Source organism: Drosophila obscura, unplaced genomic scaffold (assembly GCF_018151105.1).
Source record: "Drosophila obscura isolate BZ-5 IFL unplaced genomic scaffold, ASM1815110v1 contig_165, whole genome shotgun sequence".
In the NCBI taxonomy this organism is placed as follows: domain Eukaryota; kingdom Metazoa; phylum Arthropoda; class Insecta; order Diptera; family Drosophilidae; genus Drosophila; species Drosophila obscura.
This window is the reverse complement of record NW_024542752.1, coordinates 342,184-363,277: the sequence shown is the minus strand read 5'-3', so window position 1 is coordinate 363,277 and position 21,094 is coordinate 342,184. Positions and strand designations below refer to the sequence as shown.

The window sequence follows — 21,094 nt, the reverse complement described above, 5'->3', positions numbered from 1 at the left end:
CGAAGAATAGATAATGGGAAGTACTCACAAGATCGTCCGAGGGAGCCCCCGTAATTAAAAAACAACAAATCAATTGGTTGAGAGCATTGTTCAGTCTATCCTGTTAGTTTATTTTTGAATTTTGAATGTAGAACTTGGAGTCTTTAGTTGCTTGCCTTCCAGTTGCTCGCCTATGTAAGACTGGCTCCATTGACGATTTCGAAATTATTCCAGTGAACACAAGACTAGATTAATTTCGAAAATACATCTTGAGGTACATGTAATGGGGTGGTTTCATTGTTCATTGTTTTTTTTTTTTGTGAGGGGGGGTGGGGGTCAGCCAGTCAAATGGAAATTCTTCGTTGGAATGTGTTGTGGTACAGTGTCACAGTGTGTATCAGGTTTACTTATTTTTGCTAGAGTTAATGTACAGCTTGGACTTGGAGTAGACGCGAATCTCCTCATCGACGACAGCCAGCTCCTTGTCAATTTCGGCCTTGCGGTTGCGCACCCACAGACTCTGTGAGGTGATGGGCATGTGATTCAGTTCATTAATGAGACCATCGTAGCGCTTCTGTGCGCTGTTTAAGTGGCCCACACGTGCCTGCTCCGTGAGCATACAGTCCGGATCACTTGCATCGGCCAGCTCCTTGGCAGCGGCCTTTTCGCGCTTCTCCTTATCCTTTTCCAGAAAGCGAGGTAAACGCACATCGTCGCGTGCTGTGTGTTGAAAAACAAAGCTTGATTAGCCAACGAGTCGAGTTTAGTCCGACCAACCCAACCCCACCCCTTTGTACAATATACTCACAGTTTTCCATTTTCTGATCATCATTCAGGTGCTGTGGCTGCTGCTGTTTGCCATGCGTGCGTGGTGACAGCAGATTCTCGTCATTATCGTTGTTATCGTAGCGATTGGCCCGTTTATAGTTGTTGTTCTCGTACTTATTGGGCGACTCACGCTCACTCATCACGGATGCACCATCAAAACTGCATCTAAAGGAGCAAACAAAATGGTACATTTAGATATCTATTGCTACTGCTACTGTCTGTACTTACTTTTTGAGGGCATTCGTGAGATAGAGTTCATCGCTGATGTCCTCCGTCTGTGTGGCAATGCTTGAGGAGCTGCGCTGTGTGCCACAAGAACTGCAGTATTCCGACGACTGTGCTGCCTCCTCCGAGGCGTCATAGTGCACCGGATTGCGTTGAGTCGAGCGGCCAACACGTTGGCCAGACTCTGCAGCGCCCAAGCCCAATTGCTGATGCGAGCACGAGTTGTTGCGGTTGCGCGTTAGACTGCTTTCGCGGGTGTTTTGTCGGGACACCGATAACGGTTGGGGTCTGCCTGCCGCCTTTGATTCTCCTACCTCGGAGTCGGCACGGCGCATTGGTGGCATCCATTTGGGGCGCACTGGTTCCTTGGCTGCCAGTTTTTCAGTTGTGGTCTTCTCCAGCGAGCGCAAGCTCACTTTATTCTCGTTGAGAAAATTGCGGCCCGGAGTAGATCGCGGCGCGGGGAAAACTCCCGTCATTGTGGGCTTAGAGCGATTTGGCATTTTCGACATGGTCCCGGCAACTTTTTTAGTATCACCAACACTACAGTACGGCAAAAAATAATAACATTAGCAAATAATAATTATTTTGTTTATAGTTAGTTCGTTGGCAACTATCAAAGTGTGATCGAATATCGAAGCACACTTCGATCAGGTAATTTGTTGTTTTATATCTTTAAAACTTTTATTTAATTACCCTGCAAAATGTTATACAACTTGAAACATTTTGTAGTACAAACGAACATAACCTCAATTTCACAGACTTACTACAAATTGTATACGGTCCATGGGCCAATTAAAATAGCTGCAGAGCCCCGGGCGGGGGGCCGCGGCGCAAGGCCCAACACTAGCAAACCCAAAATATAAACAATACGAGTATCGTACTCACCCGTATTCAGAGCATAGGCTCCACTTTATGTATTTTATAAGAAAAATGATTGATATTATTTTGATTTGGGGGGGGGGGCGGGGCGGGGGGGGCAAATAATTTTAGTTTTGGCGCTATTAGCACCGTTTAGTATGGTAGTCCAAAACACAATTTCCTAGATTCTGTTCGGTAACCGCTCGGGGGGGCCCCCCGGCCGGGGCGGGGGGGGGGGGGGGGGGGCCGGGGGGGGGGCCCCGGGGGGGCCCGTCTCGGTTGGGGGGCGGCGGGCGGGGGGGGGGGGGGGGGGGGGGGGGGGGCGGGGCCCCGGCGGGGGCGCCGCACCGGGCAATGGGTAATTTGTTTTAACTTTGTTATTCAATTGTCTATAGATTATAAAAAATGTAATTTTAACCAATTGGTTTTTTTAGATACAAAATTACATTGCATACTCAAAACATTGTCACAATTGGATAAGATATTGAAGTGTGGAATGAGTATTAAACGAATCACAGGAATGTCCCCCTGGTTTGGGGGAACCAAATATTATATCATGTTTCCGGGTCCGCTATTGTTTTCCTCCGTGTGTTTTTGTGGGGGGGGGGGGGGGCGGGTTGTTGCCCGCCGGCCGTGTATGTGTATATTAAAAATTTGCACTATAAGTATTAACAAATCGTAGGGTCAGCGCAGTGTCACTCTTCCTCGACCTCATCGTAAGCGCACCCTTAAAGAGCTTAGGGGTTGTATTTCGATGCAGTAACCCAGGCTTTTCGGGATAGTTTCCCTTTTGAGGGTAAATGTTGCATATTTGCCTGGAAAAACGCTTTCAACGAGTTGCCTAAAATGGGCGTAAAGGGTGTGTGTGATTATGCTTAGGGGTGATTATACCTTCTGCCGGAAGGTCAAGTGTCAGAGTTCAACTCTTTGTCCCAAGGGGTTTTGGTACAGTTCGTCCCATTTCCATGGGTCTACCGGCGCTGTGTTGTATAAAATTAAGTGTATTTTTCGGTTGGAGAATAAAATTAAATAGTTTACCTAATTATACCTCAATATATACCTAATATATTTTATAAAGGTTGTTTCGACTATTAAGTAACTTCTCAAATATTTATAAAAACATCGTGAAATATACCCCAAAATCTGTAAACATATCTCAACAGATAAAAATAGATCCCTTAAAAGAAATTGATTTCTCCCAAAAGACTAATACAAATCTGGGAAGAGGAGATCTTATCGGTTCCATTGGGATGACCAAAGAAGGGTAGAACGAATCAATCGGTCCTTCACTGCAGAGCGAAACAACAAAAGAATCTGACAAGGATATCGGGTGAGTGTGCCCCCTGAAGGAACTGCAGAGAAGTATCAGGGTTCCTGGGGTGGGATACCCAAGAGAGCTTCGGGCAATGGGGAACGGAATATTAGAATAAAGGAGACCGTTCGGTTTGACGGGGTGATATCTGATCAACGATCCATTGTCAGTGCCTGGCCACGCCTCAAAGCCATAAAAATGCTATTTCGCTGTTTCTCTGCCTCAGTCGGCGTCGCCGCCGCTGTCAGGCGTCGACTGAATGATTTTGATGCAATAATATTAACGTTCTTCATTTGGAAAATGGTGTAGGAACACGACAGGTACGCGTTAGTATGTGTGTGTGTGTGTGTCTAATTCAACTATCAACAGTGGGACAGAGACAGAGAGGCTGTAAGGCAGGAAGTGAGAGCGAGATGGAAGCAGAAGCAAAGCACGCGCAAAGCAATTTACGCTCATTATACATTTGTCATTTTACGAAATGCAAAGAGCCGACATACACACACACACACACGTACCCATGCCCACACACATGTGTAGGACGCAGCGCACAATCGTTCGCTCGCTCGCTCACACTTCGACGGCAGCGACCCCCCAAATAAAAAAACCCAACAACAATTGTGCCCCAACGAGTCTGTGGCAATTAATTTAAGCGAAAAGAAAAAGAGTAGAAGAAGAGACGTAGAGCGCATGCTCGGGTCAGGTCTGCTTTTTGTACAGTTGAACGTGCCGCCAGGGTGAAAGAAGAAGAAGCAAAGAAGACACACAACTAATAAGAAAAAAAAACGAGCGAAAAAAACTTCAAGTGGAGCCCAAAAAGAAAAACCCACACACACTCACACAAACACACAAGACTGTCGCTCGGCAAAGCTGAGAGCGAGAGAGCATTAATGCTAAAATAAGCAGAGGGGGGAGAGTGGGGAGGCGGCAACAGAACCTAGCAAGCGTAAAAATAATATGGCGGCGACTGAGAATCGAACAAAAAGCAACGGTCTCATCAACATCAGCGAACGACAACAACAAAAGCAAAAGCAAAACCAAAAACAACGACATCGGCAATCATCGACGGAAAACGATGAATGCTTGTGGAGCAATGCGGAGGGAGGGGGACAGCCAAGAGTCCACAGCCAAGCACACATACAAATACACTTGGCACACAAAGAGGTTACAAAATGAAAAATGGAATGCCAAAGACAGGCACAGTGGGACACGAGAAATTGACACGGAGTAAAAGACATTAATGTACTACTACAAGGGATCACATAATGTTTAAAAATATATTTATGGTGGGTGATTATTATATATATTATGATAATTATATTTATACGTTAGTACTATATATACACCAAATAGATAACGAGAATTTTTCGAGCGATTTATTTTGTAATTGCCCCACTGTGCTCCCGTTGACGCCAACTGCAGCGTGTGTCGTTTGCAGCAAAACAAAAAAATGCAATCCAATAACAATCGAACGCACGCCACTGTACGACCGAGCGAGCAAGCAACAAAATATTTTACTCTGGGCTCTGCTGCGCATACGCTACCCTCGCCCCGCCGTCGCAACGGCTGTGATCGACAAGCAGAGCTAATAATAAAATAAAGCTAAAGCCGAATGGAACGACCGAAGGTGTGGAATGAGAATGGGAATGGGTAGCAGTGGAGCGGTCGCGGCAGAGCAGGGGAAGCCAGGTAGGCCGTTGAGCCGCAGTCACGATGATGGTGGTGGCGGTGGTGAGTGACAAATGCGAAATGAAAAAAGAAGATGAAGTATAGCAGGCAAGCCAGCCACAAGCAACAATCGGAGGCAGACGACAGGGTAGACATTCGAGTGTACAGACACAGAAAACTGGATTCTCGGCGGTGTTGTGTTGTGTTGTGGATGAAGATGAGAATTCGTCGGGGTGGTTGAGAGCGCGCACAGCACACAGATACAACTACACACATGCACGCCAGCTGTAGCCTCGTTTTCCTGCGTCAGTGTGTATCTGTGTGGTGTCGTTCGTCGTTTGGTTTGTTTCTTTCCAACCCCAAACCAGCCCCGACAGCGATAGCGAGCAGAGGCCATCGCAGTCACACTTGGTGCTCGATTGCGTTGCTTGTACTGCCATTCCACTCGCACCCGCGATTTTCAGTATAGAGAAAAGTTATCGCTGGGTTGCATGGGTGTGAGAGAAAACTGGTTTCTTTCGCATGCCCCAGCTGCTGCCCGCGTCGCGCCGACAGCCCCGCACTCAACAACACACACCAACATCAACACATGCGCACTTCATTTTGTTTCGCAGCGCTGCTGCTGCCGCTGCCGCTGCCTTTGCCTCTGCTGCTGCTGCCACCGTGTGTCTATCGTCTGCGCGCGTCACAGTCCTAAAATCCACTTGGCAGCGTTCGGTATTCGGTATTCGGTCTGTGCTTCGACCCCGCGCGCAATCACGGGAATACGAATACGCTGTTGCTGTACGCTGTACGCTGTTCTGTTCCATTTGTTGTACATATTAGATACTTTTTTTTTGAATTGTTTATAATGCTACGCAGAACTAGTGTGTGGCACCGAAGAAGTGAATGCTAAGGCAACAAAACGAATGAAAAGCCAGCCATGGTGTCGCGAAACAAATGTGTGTGCAGGCGACGCGTCGCTGCCGACGTATACAGACAGCGGGAAAGTGTATTGTGAGAGTGTAGCCGTGGAGTCAGAGTCATGTCATCAAAAGTCTAGAGTTGTCGTTGTCGCGTTTTATGTAAGATCGCGTGCACAGGTGCCCCCAACACAGCGCCCAAACACACATTAAATACACTGAAAAAAAAGCAGCATTTACCAAGACGACAACGCCACCGACATTGCAGTGAGAGTGAGTGGGAGCGGGAGCTACGTCGATTACACTGTCCAGCACACCATAAATGTAGCACTGAACGCTGCTGCGGACTCGTTGTTGTGTACAATTTTTTTGTTGTCTTGTGTTGTACGTTCGTTTATTTGTTGTTTTGACTGTGCATATGTTTTATGTTTATTGCCTGCACCACTGTGTATGTGTATGTGTGTTTTGTGTTTGTTAATGTTCCAAATCAAATTAAAATTTGAAGAAACTAAACGAAAAGGCCACGGCAATATGCTATTATTAACAAAAGCAAGCAGAACCGCCGCCGTCGCTGCCGCAAACATCAGAAAACTGCTGCCTCTGCCGTCGCCGCCGCCGTCGCATGCATAACTTTAATTTTTTAAATATATTGTTTTTATTTTGAATAATGGATCGTCGTGCATTGAAGTTTATGCAGAAAAGGTATTATTTTTCATTTGGTTTGTTTCTTTGCCTTGCTTTCTTTTCATTTGCAAATACATTGCATTTTTTTTTTTTGCGTTTTCCGCAGCTGCAGCGCCTTGGCGGCGCAGTGGCAGCGGTGTATGTAAATGTATTTATTTGTAGCTGTATTTGTGTACATTACTTACTTGTATTTGTTAGTTGCACTCGCGCGCGCTTTTTTATATTATATATATTACGAAAATAAGTTTTATTATAATACTCATGTATTTGTATGCGCGCACAATATTTTTTTTTCTTTCTGACAAGCCGCACGATGCAGGGATGTGTGTGACCAGTGTGACCCTTCCTTACCCGTAGATGTATTTTTCCCCGCTGTGCACACCGTTTTTTGTTGCAATTTTATTAATTGTTTATTGCTAGGGGATCCATCACTATCACTGAATTCGCTTTTGAACACTGCTTAGGGAGCGCAGCGCGGGCAACAAATTCGCAAGTTCTCAAACGAGTTTTTGTCCTCTTCCCCTATCGGTGGGCATTGTTGTCAACGAATTTCGCAATGCATGCGTGCGTCTGCTCGTGGTGGTTGATTCCCTTTTTCGCTCTTTGCCACAGCCAACATTGAAAAGCAAAAGTTCTAAGCCAAAGGTAACATTTTTTTTTTTTTTTTGTATAGTGGCCACCGAAACTGCAGGGGGCAACTCTGTTCCTGCTCTCTCTCGCTCAGACTCTCTCCCTCAAAATGCGCTCTCATGCCGAAGTAAACAAAATTCAAATCGTGTTGCCGCTAAGGGTTGCCAGCTGATTGCAAAAAGAAGAAAAATAAAAAAAGAAAAGCCTTCCTGCAAGAAATTGAAATTACAAAAAATTAAAATAAAAAAAAAAACACGCTCTTATTATAATGATCCCAAAATTAGCACAACATATAATTCCATTCCGTTCAGTTTGAGTACTTTCTATGAGCTGACAACCCTGATAGCACACCAACTCCACCGCCATACGATAAAGTGTGTTTGTGTGTGTGTGTGTACAAGTGGAGTGGCCATCGGTTTATCCCGCTCACTCGCATTCATTCTCTCATTTGGATGGCAAAACCCGTTTTGTATCAATCAATATGTTGTCATGTTGTATTCCCGACTCTGTCTTTCGTTCTCCCCCGCCATGTCTGCACTGCACTTCTCCCCTTCACACCGTTGGATCCATTAGTTAGCACGCATGATTACCCCTGCACCCTTTCTCTGGCTCTCTGGTCCTGGATATGCGCTCCTTCATGCTCTTCATGTTGTTGTGTTGTTGTTGTTTCCCCCGCATTTCTATCATTCCTTCTTGAAACTGGAGAACAAAATAAAATTTATGATGGCCCTGGACTTGTAGAGTTTCATCCAGACACACAAACACATACACTCGAACATTGTACCAACCCAAACCAGTCTTTGGGCTGTATTCTTACCCTCTATCGCCGCTAAAGATGCTGCAACTTCGTCGTCTATCCGGTACGGCGTCTAGTCAGGTAGGGCGGGGGGGACCTGCCTGTTTGGCACACACATACAAATACACACACACCCACCCTTAAATGTAAGGAATGAATCCACCCTGCCAGACCGCTGCCACCCTCCCACCGATTGTCAAGGGTAACCCGAGAACCAAACCCTAACGCTGCGTTGGTTTTTGTTTTGTTTTGTACATTCCCTCTCTCCCCCTCTCCATAATTCTTTTTATATGGTTCTCGCTAAAATAGCCAGAGGGGTAGCGCGGGATTGCGCGAGGTGGGGATCAGCGTCTTTTATAGAAACTCTAACAATTTGTTTCTCCCAATCATGAGCCCAAGCCCATGGTAGCAACTGTCTGCATTTTTGGTTGATTGATGGAAGGTCCTTGAACTCGCGCCTTTTCCATACACGAGGTAACATCAGTTTCGGACTCGTCTCGGACTTGCTTCTACACTGGTCATGTCCATCGTCAGCTGTCTTTTCCATTTTCTATTTTGTCAGGACACGAACGAAACACTTCAAAAGGCGGGAAACCATAGATAAGGATCGATTGCAATTGCTACCCCTAACCCTCAGCTCTATCCAAAGGACATATTACTTCTCTATCTCTTTCTCTGTTTTCCATGGGACAAGTCCTTTTGAATGTTGGCATTTTTAATGGTATGCAACAGAAGGGCGTAGAAAACAGAAGGGAAAATAGGCAGAAACCTACCCAAAAAGAAGTTTTTGTTTTTCAGGTTGTTAGCAGCCAGAAATAACTAAAAACTGCCAGTCAATGTGTAGTGTGGGTACCCGTACCCATACCTGGAAACTAGAGCATTATTATTTATGGATGTTTTGTATTGTTGGGGTTTTCATTAGCCACATGGTAGTGCCTCAAGATATCAATAGATATAAATATCAAAGATATATAATATGTTCCTACAATGTGAAGCTAGTTGGAGGTTAGCAAGAGGGTATCAAAAAGTCCAAGATCAACGAAAAGCAAAAGCTTGCTCTTCTTGTTTCATTTCTCAAAGTTTTCTCTCGTTTTGGGCATGAGTCCAGCATCACTCTCTCTTTGTCACTCACAGCATTCATGTTTACCTGTCCAAATGGGATGAGTGGACATGGAGGAAGGAGAGGAGGTTAAGTTTGTGCTGCGTAAACAGGTGGAAGGAATCTCACGGACTCGAAAAGAAAAGAATATTTTATGGCCATGGCCAAACCTGTTCTGAACACCCTCACACTGTTGATGCATCATCGTGTGTCACGCGTACCTCCACTCTTCTTTAATGTGAATGATCTTGATGGAGTTGTCTCCCATGAAGTCCCCCCATCCTTTTTTCTCCTTTACATCAAAATACGGGCATAAGTAAACTGCTTTTGCTCTCCGTGTGAGTGCAATTCTGAGCTGATCCTCTCTCCCATGGTATGTTCTCAGCAGAAGAGTGGATTTTGTTTGCATACTCTCTGGGGGGTGCTGCCAACCTGTTTTATGAAATTATAAATCAAACATTTAAGAATAATACTAGACTTCGTGTTTATTTGGGTTAAAAGTTTACTAATTACTCTCTCCTCTTTTGCCTCTTTATCTGCCAACCGCAGAGCGGACACAGAAAGCGATACAACAACAACAGCAACAACAGTAACAGCACCAGGATCCTCTTTGGCAACAGCTCCAGCGGGAGGCGGCACACTACCTCTGAAGGATAACTCGAATATTCGCGAAAAGCCACTGCACAACAGTAACAACAACAACAACAACAACCACAACAATAACAACAACAACAACAGCTCCCAGCAGCAGCCCAGCAAACAGCACGAGCGGCCCCTGAAGTGCCTGGAGACGCTCGCACAGAAGGCGGGAATCACTTTTGACGAGAAATACGATGTGGCCAGTCCCCCGCATCCGGGTATTGCCCAGCAGCCGTCATCGACACCATCCGCAGCCACAGCCCAAGCCCAAGCCCATCGCAACGGAGGAGCCAACACAGGCGCCGGAACACCACCCACTGCACGTCGCCACGCACACACACCGGTCACGCCGAACACCCCGAGCACTCCCAACACTACCAGTAGCACCACCCCACAGCACGCCCGACACAACAGCAACCCCAACAGCAGCCAGCCACACGATGGAGAAGTCACAAAGCCCCGCACAACAGGTGGCGTCCGCCACGACGGTGCCCCTGCAGATCTCACCGGAACAGCTGCAGCAGTTCTACGCGAGCAACCCGTACGCCATCCAGGTGAAGCAGGAGTTCCCCACGCACACGGCCGGCACCACTACCACGGAACTGAAGCATGCGACGGGTCTCCTGGACGCCAGCCAGGCGAGCCAGTTGCAGCAGATGCAGCTCCAGCAGCTGACGGCGGCGGCAGCGGATGCAGCCGGGGGAAACGGTTCTGCAGGCGGTGGAGGAGGAGCCCAGGGCGGAGGCGCACCCAGTCCGGCGAACCAGCAGGGACAGCAACAGCAGCAGCAGCAGCACTCGACGGCCATTAGTACGATGTCGCCGATGCAGCTGGCGGCAGCCACCGGCGGAGTGACCGGCGACTGGTCACAGGGTCGGACCGTGCAGCTGATGCAGCCTTCGACGGGGTTCATCTACCCACCCATGATGATCTCCGGCAACCTGCTGCACTCCGCGGGCCTCGGCCAGCAGCCCATACAAGTGATCACCGCCGGCAAGCCGTTCCAGGGTAACGGCCCACAGATGATCACCACCACCACGCAGAACGCCAAGCAGATGATCGGGGGGCAAGGCGGGTTCGCCGGAGGTACTTACGCCATCCCCTCCAGCCAGTCACCGCAGACGCTGCTCTTCTCACCCGTCAACGTCATCTCCCACTCGCCGCAGCAGCAGCAAAGCCTCCTCCAGTCGATGGTCGCCCAGCAGCAACAGCAGCAGCAACAACTCAACGCCCAGCAGCAGCAACAACTCAACGCCCAGCAGCAGCAGCAGCTGACGGCTCAGCAGGCGGTGGCCATGGCCAAGGCAGGAGTGGGAGTGGGTGTGGGTGTGGGAGCCGACGCCCAGGGCAAGATGCAGGCGCAGAAGGTGGTCCAGAAGGTGACCACCACCACCAACACGGTGCAGGCTGCGTCGGCAGGCGCTGGGGGGGCACAGTCGCAGCAGCAACAGCAGCAGCAAACCACCACCCAGCAGTGCGTCCAGGTCTCGCAGTCGACACTGCCCGGCGTGGGAGTGGGTGTGGGTGTGGGCGTGGGCGGGCAGCTGCTGAATCCGCTGGGCGGTGCCGGCGCGGGCCAGGCGCAGCAGATGCAGCTCGGTCCCTGGTTCTGGCAGAACGGCCTGCAGCCCTTCGGCTCGAACTCCATCATCCTGCGGGGCCAGCCGGACGGCACTCAGGGCATGTTCATCCAGCAGCAGCCCACCACGCAGACCCTCCAGACGCAGCAGAACCGTGAGTGGCATCCGCCTCACTACAATCCGCCATCCAGCGCTAATTCCGATTCCCTTCCTCTTCTTTCCATAGAAATCATCCAGTGCAATGTAACCCAGACACCTACCAAGCCTCGCACCCAGCTGGATGCCCTGGCTTCCAAGCAACAGCAGCAGCAGCAACAACAACAGCAGCAGGCGGCGGCCAACAGTCAAGCGCAGCAGCAGCAACAACAACAACAACAGCAGCAGCAGCAGCTGGCGGTGGCCACGGCCCAACTGCAACAACAGCAGCAGCAGCTGACGGCCCTGCAGCGTCCTGGCGCACCGATTATGCCCCACAATGGAACGCAGGTGCGCCCGGCCAGCTCCGTGTCCACGCAGACGGCGCAGAACCAGAACCTGCTGAAGGCCAAGATGCGGAACAAGCAGCAGCCTGTCCGTCCGGCGTTGCCGGCCCTCAAGACGGAGAATGGTCAGGTGGTGGCGGTTGGTGCGGTGCAGAGCAAGGCAGTGGGCCAGCACATGGCTGCCGTTCAGCAGCAGCAACAGCAGCACCAGCAGCAACAACAGCAACAACAGGCGAACCTTCACCAGGTGGTCACCACAGCGGGAAACAAGTGAGTGGCAGAGACGGCAGTCAGCCTTTGGGTCCACGGCATCCATATCATTCCCTTCACTTTTTTTATGCTTTGTAGGATGGTCGTGATGAGCACGGGCACGCCCATAACCCTGCAGAATGGCCAGACCCTGCATGCAGCCACTGCGGGCGGAGTGGACAAGCAGCAGCAACAGCAGCAGCAGCTGCAGCTCATGCAGAAGCAGCAGTTTCTGCAGCAGCAAATGTTCCAACAGCAGATAGCCGCCATCCAGATCCAGCAGCAGGCAGCAGCACAACAGCAGCAGCAACAAGTCGCCCAGCAGCAACAGCAGCAGCAACAACAACATCAGCAACAACAGCAGCAGCAGCAGGCGGTGGCCCAAGCGCAGCAGGATCAGCGGCAACAGGTGGCACAGGCTCAGGCTCAGGCCCAAGCTCAGGTTCAGGCGCAGCAACATCAGCAGCAACAGGCCCTGGCTCAGCAAATACTGCAGGTAGCGCCCAACACCTTCATCACCTCCCACCAACAGCAGCAGCAGCAGCTCCACAACCAACTGCTTCAGCAGCAGCTCCAGCAGCAGGCACAGGCTCAAGTGCAAGCTCAGGTTCAGGCTCAGGCTCAGGCACAGGCACAGCAGCAGCAACAACAACAGCAACAACAACAAAAACAACGGGAGCAGCAGCAGCAGCAGAACATCATCCAACAAATTGTGGTGCAGCAGGCGGCTGGGGCAGGCCAACAGCAACAACAACAGCAACAGCAGCAGACGCAGGCGGGACAATTGCAGCTGAGCAGCGTCCCCTTCTCGGTATCCTCGACCACGACGCCCGCAGGAATAGCCACCTCGAGTGCCCTCCAGGCCGCCCTCTCGGCCTCTGGCGCCATCTTCCAGACGGCCAAGTCGACCAGCAGCAGCTCCTCTCTGCCCACCAGCAGCGTAGTGACAATAAGTAACCACACAACGGGTCCCCTGGTCACCAGCAGCACGATGGCAGCCAGCATCCACCAAGCCCAGGTCCAGCAGCAGCAACACCAACAGCAGCAGCAGCAACAACAGCAGCAGCAACAGCAACAGCAGCAGCATCAGTTAATCTCCGCCAGCATTGCAGCGGCCACACAGCAGCAGCAGCAACAGCAACAGCAGCATCAACAACAACAGCAGGGACCACCCGCTCTGGCGGCTGCATCGCCCTCACCCGCCACGAACCCCATCATGGCCATGACATCCATGATGAACGCCACGGCTGGACCTGTCACCAGCAGCGGAGTGATGTCCTCTCCTGCAACGCTGGTCGCGTTCAGCGCTGCCAGTGGAGGTAGTCATCCGGCGACACCCACCAAGGAGACGCCGCTGAAGATGCCCACCCCCACCGCCACCCTGGTGCCCATTGGGTCCCCTCTAAACAGCAGCGCCACTAGCCAGGATCACCAGCCATCGTCCGTCAACACCACCCCCAGATCCGCTGCAAACGCCAGTGCCAGTGCCAGTGCCACCGCGGAGGCAAGTAGCTCCACGAGTGACTCCTCCAGGGTGAATGGAGAGGCCCCGGAGGCGTCTCATAGCAGCAGCAGCACCACCACCACGCCCACGAAGGCCACCACCAGCACGCCCACCACAAGGCAGAGCAATGTGGTGCTGCCCACGAGTAGCTGCAGCACCACCAGCAGCACCACTAGCTCCTCCACAACCACGCACAGCGGAAAGGATGATGACAAGGACGGAGCGGCTACAGCCACCAGCTTCACCAGCAGTAGCGCACCTTCAACGCCGACCACGACGACAGTCAGCAACGGGATTGGGATAGCAACCCTGGCCAGGGCAGGGAGCACCACTGTGACCACCACCACGACGACCAACAGCAGCAGCACTGCGACGACTACACCCACAACTACAACTACAACGACAACGAGCATCAGCAATGGGAGCAGCAACGCGGGAGGGAAGGATCTGCCGAAGGCCATGATCAAGCCCAATGTGCTGACCCATGTCATTGACGGATTCATCATCCAGGAGGCCAACGAGCCCTTCCCTGTGACGAGGCAGCGCTATGCTGACAAGGACACCAGCGACGAGCCGCCAAGTGAGTTTTTTCCCCACTTTCTTCCTTCCTTCCTGATACTAATCCCTGTTCTGCTCTCGTTCCCACAGAGAAAAAGGCTGCCATGCAGGAGGAGGCGAAGCCATGCGGAATAGCCACCGCAACGCCAGCCACAGCCACAACCAAAACCCCATCCCCAACAGCAGGCAGTGGCAGTGCGACGGACATGGTGGCCTGCGAGCAGTGCGGAAAGCTGGAGCACAAGGCGAAGCTCAAGCGGAAGCGCTTCTGCTCCCCAGGCTGCGCCAGGCAGGCGAAGACTGGTGTCGCAGGCATTGCGGCAGCAGCTGGAGGCGGAGTGGGAGTGGGAGTAGGAGAGAGCAATGGAATGGGAATGGAAATGGAAATTGGAGGAATTGTGGGAGTGGATGCCATGGCGCTGGTGGACAAACTGGACGAGGCCATGGCCGAGGAGAAGATGCAGATGCAGACGGACGCACTGCAGGCGCTGCAGCCCGAACCGATGTCCCTTGTGCCATTGTCAAGCAACACGGAGGTGCCACTGGTGTCCCTTCCTGTCCTGCCAGTCATGGCAGGCACCCCCGTTCCAGTCCCTCCCCTAGTTGCAGTCGCACTCGCAGTTCCCGCTTCCGTGGCGCTGCCTGCGACTCCGTCTCCGGGTGCCACACCACCAGCTGCAGCGGTGGCGCCCCAGCCACCAGTACCAGCAGCAGCACCCTCCTCGAGCGCAGCGGGCGAGCGTTCGCCCATCTGCAACTGGAGCGTGGACGAGGTGGCTGACTTCATACGGAACCTGCCAGGCTGCCAGGACTATGTGGACGACTTTGTCCAGCAGGAGATCGACGGCCAGGCGCTGCTGCTGCTCAAGGAGAATCACCTGGTGAATGCCATGGGGATGAAGCTGGGCCCCGCCCTCAAGATTGTGGCCAAGGTGGAGTCCATGAAGGAGGTGGTCCCGGCGCCGGGCTCTGGCGAGGCCAAGGAGGCAACGGCCGCGGGAGGAGCTCAATAATACCAGCCTGATGCTCCAGCCGATGCCATTGCCGAGGCAGATGACGAGGACATTCCCATGCCCTCCTACTCGACATCTCCGCCACCATTCTCGCTTCTCCGTCTCCGGCTTACGTACGGATCGAGGCAACAGAGGGAATTGCCAGAGGGAACTGGGCTGGTGGAGCAGCAGGAGCACTGCGCTCGGTGACTAGGAGTCGCTCGAGTCCACGGAATGGAAATGAATGAAAACATAATAAGATTAAGTTAAAAGGCAGCCACATGTATGATAGAGCGTAGACTTGGTGCTGACCAACCGGAGGGTGTCAGCCAGCGGATCCTTAAACAAAATATTGTACAGATTTACCCGATCTAAGACTTACCCATAGGCATAGGCATAATTTATTTAACAATTGTAAATCGTTTCTCAGTAAAGGGTATTATTACACTGAACCTAGAATAAGCTACGAATAATATTTAATATTAGCGCCTAAGCCCAAAGCCGAATTGAGCATTGCAATTGAACAATTAACTATTAATAGTTAGCATTACGACTCCATACATAATAATGATAACGATAGTCTATATTTAGATAGTTAGGATCGATGAAACAGTGGCCGAGCAGGGACCGTAGTGGATTGTGTACGTCGAGACTCACTCACACGTGGATGGCATTCATGATGCCATTTCTTTTAATGTATTTTAATTTCAGGAAATAAATACATATTTCACGTCATAAATGTACTTACACTTGCAGACCAGAAACTCAAAATTGGAATATTTAGCCTCCAACATATATAGTATTTTCTATGGTCCTATTCCATTAAAGCAATCGGATACGGATTTTTTAATTAGATATACCCTGGAAGAGGGTGAAGAAAGAGATGCCTAGAATTATGATCAATTTTATAATAACCCCCATGCCCCAAACAAAAATGTAAAATATTTATTAATGTGGTCACAAATGGTATAAAAACTTAATTACATTAAAAATGATTATTTCTTGACTTGTATTTGTTTGCTCAAGAAATAATAATAGCTGTAAGACAAGCCCGGACATAGCATAATCGTTGTACTCGTCGGATTATGACTCTGGTATAGGCATCTATGAGTAGACTGATATTTGATAGTAGATCCTCTGAAATCCATTTTTAAGTAAACCCAAAATTTCATCAAAAATTCGAAATGTAATTGATAACATTATCTGAGAGAGTGGGCAGTGTGCGGCAAGTAAAAATGGGTCTTGCAGGTGCTATTAAGTATTATGTTTATGTACACTTTATACAAATTATATGTGTTTGAATTTTATATCAATCTTCGCATAGATCCCTGTGGAATAGTCATTATCAAGAACTAGTCGCTTGCATTCGAAAACTCAATCATGATTAACTGAAATTGTAAAAATCCCAAACCATATGAAATTGTTCCATCAAAAAATTGAAATATTCCTGTTTAATTTTGATTGAAAAAAAAAACATAGAAATAATCGTTATATACGGTCCCTGTTTCAGAGTTCTCGCTGAAGCAAAAAATCTTGAAACCATCTAATTGTAAATTCTGTGCGCCTTTTTTTAATCCTATTGATAAGCATTTTTTTTTACACAAACTTTTTTTTTGCTATTGCTGAATAAAAAACATTTTACTGTACTATAGCGTAATAAATGTGAATACAGATTTGAATGTAGTTATCTTTTGGCGGATCCCTCTGAAGCTGTTGGCTATGATGCAACGACTATGGCAGCTATTAGATCTGTGTTGTGATGCAACGACTCTGATGCATTCATACATATGTATATCCCATCCTCGCAAATTACTCTTCACAAGTGGACAGATTCGCTGTTGTTCGAGCACAAGCCAAACATTTCTAGCTGCCAACTATGACACTATTGAAGCTGACTGCTATGAGACTACTGAAACTGGCTGTTAAGAAACCACCAGCTGCGGCTGCTATTTAACTATCAATGCTGGCTGCTATGAAACTATCAACTATAACTTTGGACCTGTCCTGATATTTTAGACATGGACTAGAAAAAGTGAATGCAAAGCGGCGGCGGAGACTTCCACTCACCACATGCCCAATTAAAATGGGAAACCGAAATTCAATTTGCTTCCTTTGCTGAAATGGGTGGTTTTTCGAACCACAAGGTATGTGCACATATACAATCCAATACATATATGTATGTATGTATATACTATTTACTTTTAGTTGGTTTAGTTGGTTGCGTGTGAGTGCTCGAAAGTAATTTGTCATCAAGAGATCACAATCATTGCAAAGGGTTCCACATCGTTCTTATGATCCCTGACCTTTTACATGAGCTATCTAAAATAGTATCAAAACTAGCACGTATTATAGTTCTGATCCAATCGTTCTACATGGTTTTTTTAATCCAATGAAAGATAGTCATACATACATATGTATCTTGTGTAACGAGCATGCGATTCCTTCCATTATTTTCAAATTTGTTTCTGTGTATTACCATACCTTTTCCTTTTCTATAATGGAAAGACAAGGTTTGTCTATGGAGTACATTTACAGTACATTTCGTCAGTAGTTCGTTATTTCAAACGGCGTACAACTATCAACACATAACAGATTTCATTATCAGATTCAGATTGTGGATTCATTTAGCGTCTAAAGAATAAATATACATATTTCTTGTTTGCATGGATAATATCTGATTATGATTTTCTTTCTTTTCTATCTTCCCTCGACATTAGACCATGTCCAATCCCAATTAATACGAAACTACTAACCTTTTATTAGGTTGATAGGTTGAAAGCCCTTTTAGTTAATTCAATGAAAATGTTTTGTTTTCATAATTGTGCATAGATCGTGTTGATTTTATCTAAATCGGATGGTACACGGGTTTCACATACTCGTAGCATCTATTCAAATGATGAAACTGTTATACTCACTTGCTGGCTGGCTGATTGGAAAAACTCACCACTCATCTGGGCCACGCCCACCACGACTAAGCAATGTGCACAAGACCAGACATGCGACAGTAAGACAGAGTGAGAGAGAGAGAGAGAGAGGGTGGACATGTCATGCACGCAACAGGGTGTCGGTGTCCCTATGCCTATCCCTGTCTGGCGTGCAGAAACATACACGACACTCCCACCCCCGAGGCCTATCCGTTGGCGCGTCCATTTTTTTGATTTGCACGTTCCGTCGGCATTTTGTGCGACGATTGGGCGGAAACGGAAAGTGCATAAATAAAAATGGAGAATATACATACATCGGCATGTACATGTACGGCTAGATGTTTAATTCAGTAATTAACACAACTCGACGGCTGAGCCACAGAAGCTGGAACGGAACATTGCATAGCCTGGCGGGGACTTATGAATTTGTTCCATCTAGATGACTCATCATGGCGTGCAGCTGCTTCGCCTGAAGCTTAGCTTGGACTCTCGATCTTCATCTCTAGTACCATGCCGGCCAGCTGATCTTTGATCCTTATACAAAAAATACAAGCGGGACATAAAGAATTGTTTTTTCAATGGTTACGCTGTGGCAAGTTCCTCCGTCAGCATCTCCAGATTCTCATAAAACTGGTAGGTAGTCGCGGGAACTCAATTCTGGATGGTACGAAGGCGCCTCCGGTTCTGTGTTCGGAAAACAATTTCCATGTGAGATATCGGGTTCTTCGGGCATGCACTTCATGTTAGCCTTGATGAAACTTTTTATTCTTTGGCATTTGCGAATTTAATTTAAAGCAGTTGCTAGTAATTAGCTCTAAAGCGTCCAACACCTCTGCCAGGCTGGGGTAGAAATTATTATCAAGCCTCTGCTTTATAGTGCCATACCATCCATTGGCCACCAGATGGCCTTGTTGTAACTGGGAGCCTTAAACCTTTTGTTTGCCATTAAATATAGGCAAATTATCGTAAGGGTATATCTCATGAGACCTGGGGATTCCGATATAATTCAGGGATAAAAAATTAAATTAATTTGGATTTGGAGGGAGAACTTTAATGGGATTCATTTAATGGGAATACTTAACTTACTTAGCTTGCAATTTTTCACATAATTTATCCGCTGGTCGTGGCAACTGTTATCAGACGATAAGCGTTCCAGTAAATTTCAAAATGTATGCAATTCAAATGGTACTTGCCATGGCCTTTGTTGCTTTCATTTTTGATTTTTCCAGCCACTTCAACAAATACATTCGTAATAGCTGACCATTAGGAAAGAGGTCTGATAAATACAGAAGCCTGATTATACGCATTTAACAATATGATTGATGAAAATTATGTTTGGAATCGATTTGGATTATTTAATTGAAGTTTTTATATCAAAGAAAATATAGAAGTGATTGGACAGAGCCCGAAAATAGCAACAGGTATGCAGAATGAAATACGAACAACTGTTGGAATACCAAATAATAACAAATGTGTTCCAAGTCTGACCAACATCCGTTTTTTCAGCTTAGACTATAAACTTTTTTTTACACAACATATTCATGACCATAGCGATCAGCCTTCCTTATATTTTCGGGTACCTTGCGCAATAGCCTCCTCAATTTCCTTTGTATCCGTTCTAGCCAGATCTCTTTTGATTTTTAATAATAAGCCGTCGATTTCTTTTGGCTTAAGTCCCTTGCTGTAAACTGTATTTTCTCACATATATTTTTTGGCAAGCCCACGATACGATTTTGCTGTGCGGACCACAATTTCAGCCTTTAATTTTGCTCCAACTTGAGACTCCTGTAATGGACATTTTTGGACCTCTATTTTTTTTTCCATTCTGACATTCGAAATTATTTCATAAATAAAAGTTTTCTTGATAGAAGGAAAGTAATGAAAAATTTTGAGTTAAAGCAAGTCAATTTTCGACGCTCTGCTGTGGCTGTACTCAGAGACGGAGACATTATCCGCGATCATGATGCAATTATATACATACATAAGATGGTCCATTCCCTCTCTTTCGGGTCTTATTCACACTCACACACAAGCAATCACAGCGCAGTTTGTTGTTGTATTTGCATTTACATATATGTACATATGTGCAAAATAGGCTCCGAGCGCGTTGCGGGAATGAATCACCTTGTATAATTTCATCATGACCGCCACTACACATAATCTAGAAAGAAATTTTTTGTTGCTATGCATACTGGAATAGTACCGCTCATTATCGTGTTTTTTGTTTTGTGCTGTCGATTCTTGGAACTTATTGAGAACATGTTTCAATTATTTTACCCGTTTTTAAAAAGAGGTCACGGGATACCTTATATTGAAGATACATAAACTACTGTAAAGATGCCGTTTTAAATGCATAATTGGATCTAATTTAGCCAGAATAAAGAAATTAATTCTGTTGGTTCTTCCGCCCCCCCTGCACGAACTACTTTGCTGCGCCCCTGATCTTCAGTACGCCGCGGTACCTAAATGGTATTTCATTGTAGATTATCAATTTAGCAGAAAATTTGCCAAAAAATTTACATATGCCAATGAAAAACGCGATGGGCAAATAAATGCAACTTGATTGGAAGTCCTCGTTATTGACCGCTATATTGAATATAGTATCCGTTTTATATTGGCCCGATCTAGTCCTGAATGGCGTAAAATTTGTATCCTCATGATGGCAAATACTTGATTGGGAGTTGGCCACGTCTCCGTAAGCTCATCAGTTAGCATAAGACCGAGCTCGATCTCATAGTTGGCCCTCTGTAGCTCCTCACCTTTAATGAGCCCAGGGGTTGCAATTCGCCCATCATCCCATTAAAAATATCATCGGATACATAGGTTTCCTTTTGAGGGTAATTTTTAAATATTTGGTGGGGAAAATTTAAGCTATCAGCCTCTAAAATGGTGGAAAAGGGTGTGCTGTGCTTAGGGGTCCGCCGGAAGGGCAAGTGTCCGAGTTCAACCCCTTTTTCAGCTAATTTGTTTGCTAGGCTCTTAGCTATTCCCCCTTCTCCCAATTTGAAATTCCAGTTCAAGTCTCACTCCGCTTGGGTACAGTCCGTGCAATTTCGATGGGTTGATTTTTTTTTAATTTGGAAGGGTGTAGGGATTAGCTCCTGTAATTTCGGAGTTGTATCATATGTACATTTTTGGGTAAATTGGAGTAATATATTGAAAATGTTGTCATTTGTGATACAAGC

At 47.6% G+C, this 21,094-nt stretch overlaps 2 protein-coding genes across 2 annotated transcripts; one reads left to right on the top strand and one right to left on the bottom strand.

Moving 5' to 3' along the window:
* Positions 1–310: 310 nt before the first annotated feature.
* Positions 311–1,614, bottom strand: LOC111070664. Its single transcript, XM_041591933.1, has 3 exons — positions 1,036–1,614; positions 788–972; positions 311–699 (listed from the first exon to the last, which is right to left on the bottom strand). Exons 1-3 carry the CDS (start codon positions 1,542–1,544, stop codon positions 383–385), a joined length of 1,011 nt encoding a protein of 336 aa, XP_041447867.1. The 5' UTR covers positions 1,545–1,614; the 3' UTR covers positions 311–382.
* Positions 1,615–6,250: 4,636 nt separating this feature from the next.
* On the top strand, positions 6,251–15,173 carry LOC111070665 (polyhomeotic-proximal chromatin protein). Its single transcript, XM_041591921.1, is given in 6 exon segments — positions 6,251–6,474; positions 9,531–10,047; positions 10,049–11,354; positions 11,427–11,952; positions 12,031–14,015; positions 14,084–15,173. Coding segments are annotated over 6 exon segments (5,292 nt in total). The 5' UTR covers positions 6,251–6,439; the 3' UTR covers positions 15,007–15,173.
* The last annotated feature ends 5,921 nt before the right edge of the window (positions 15,174–21,094 follow it).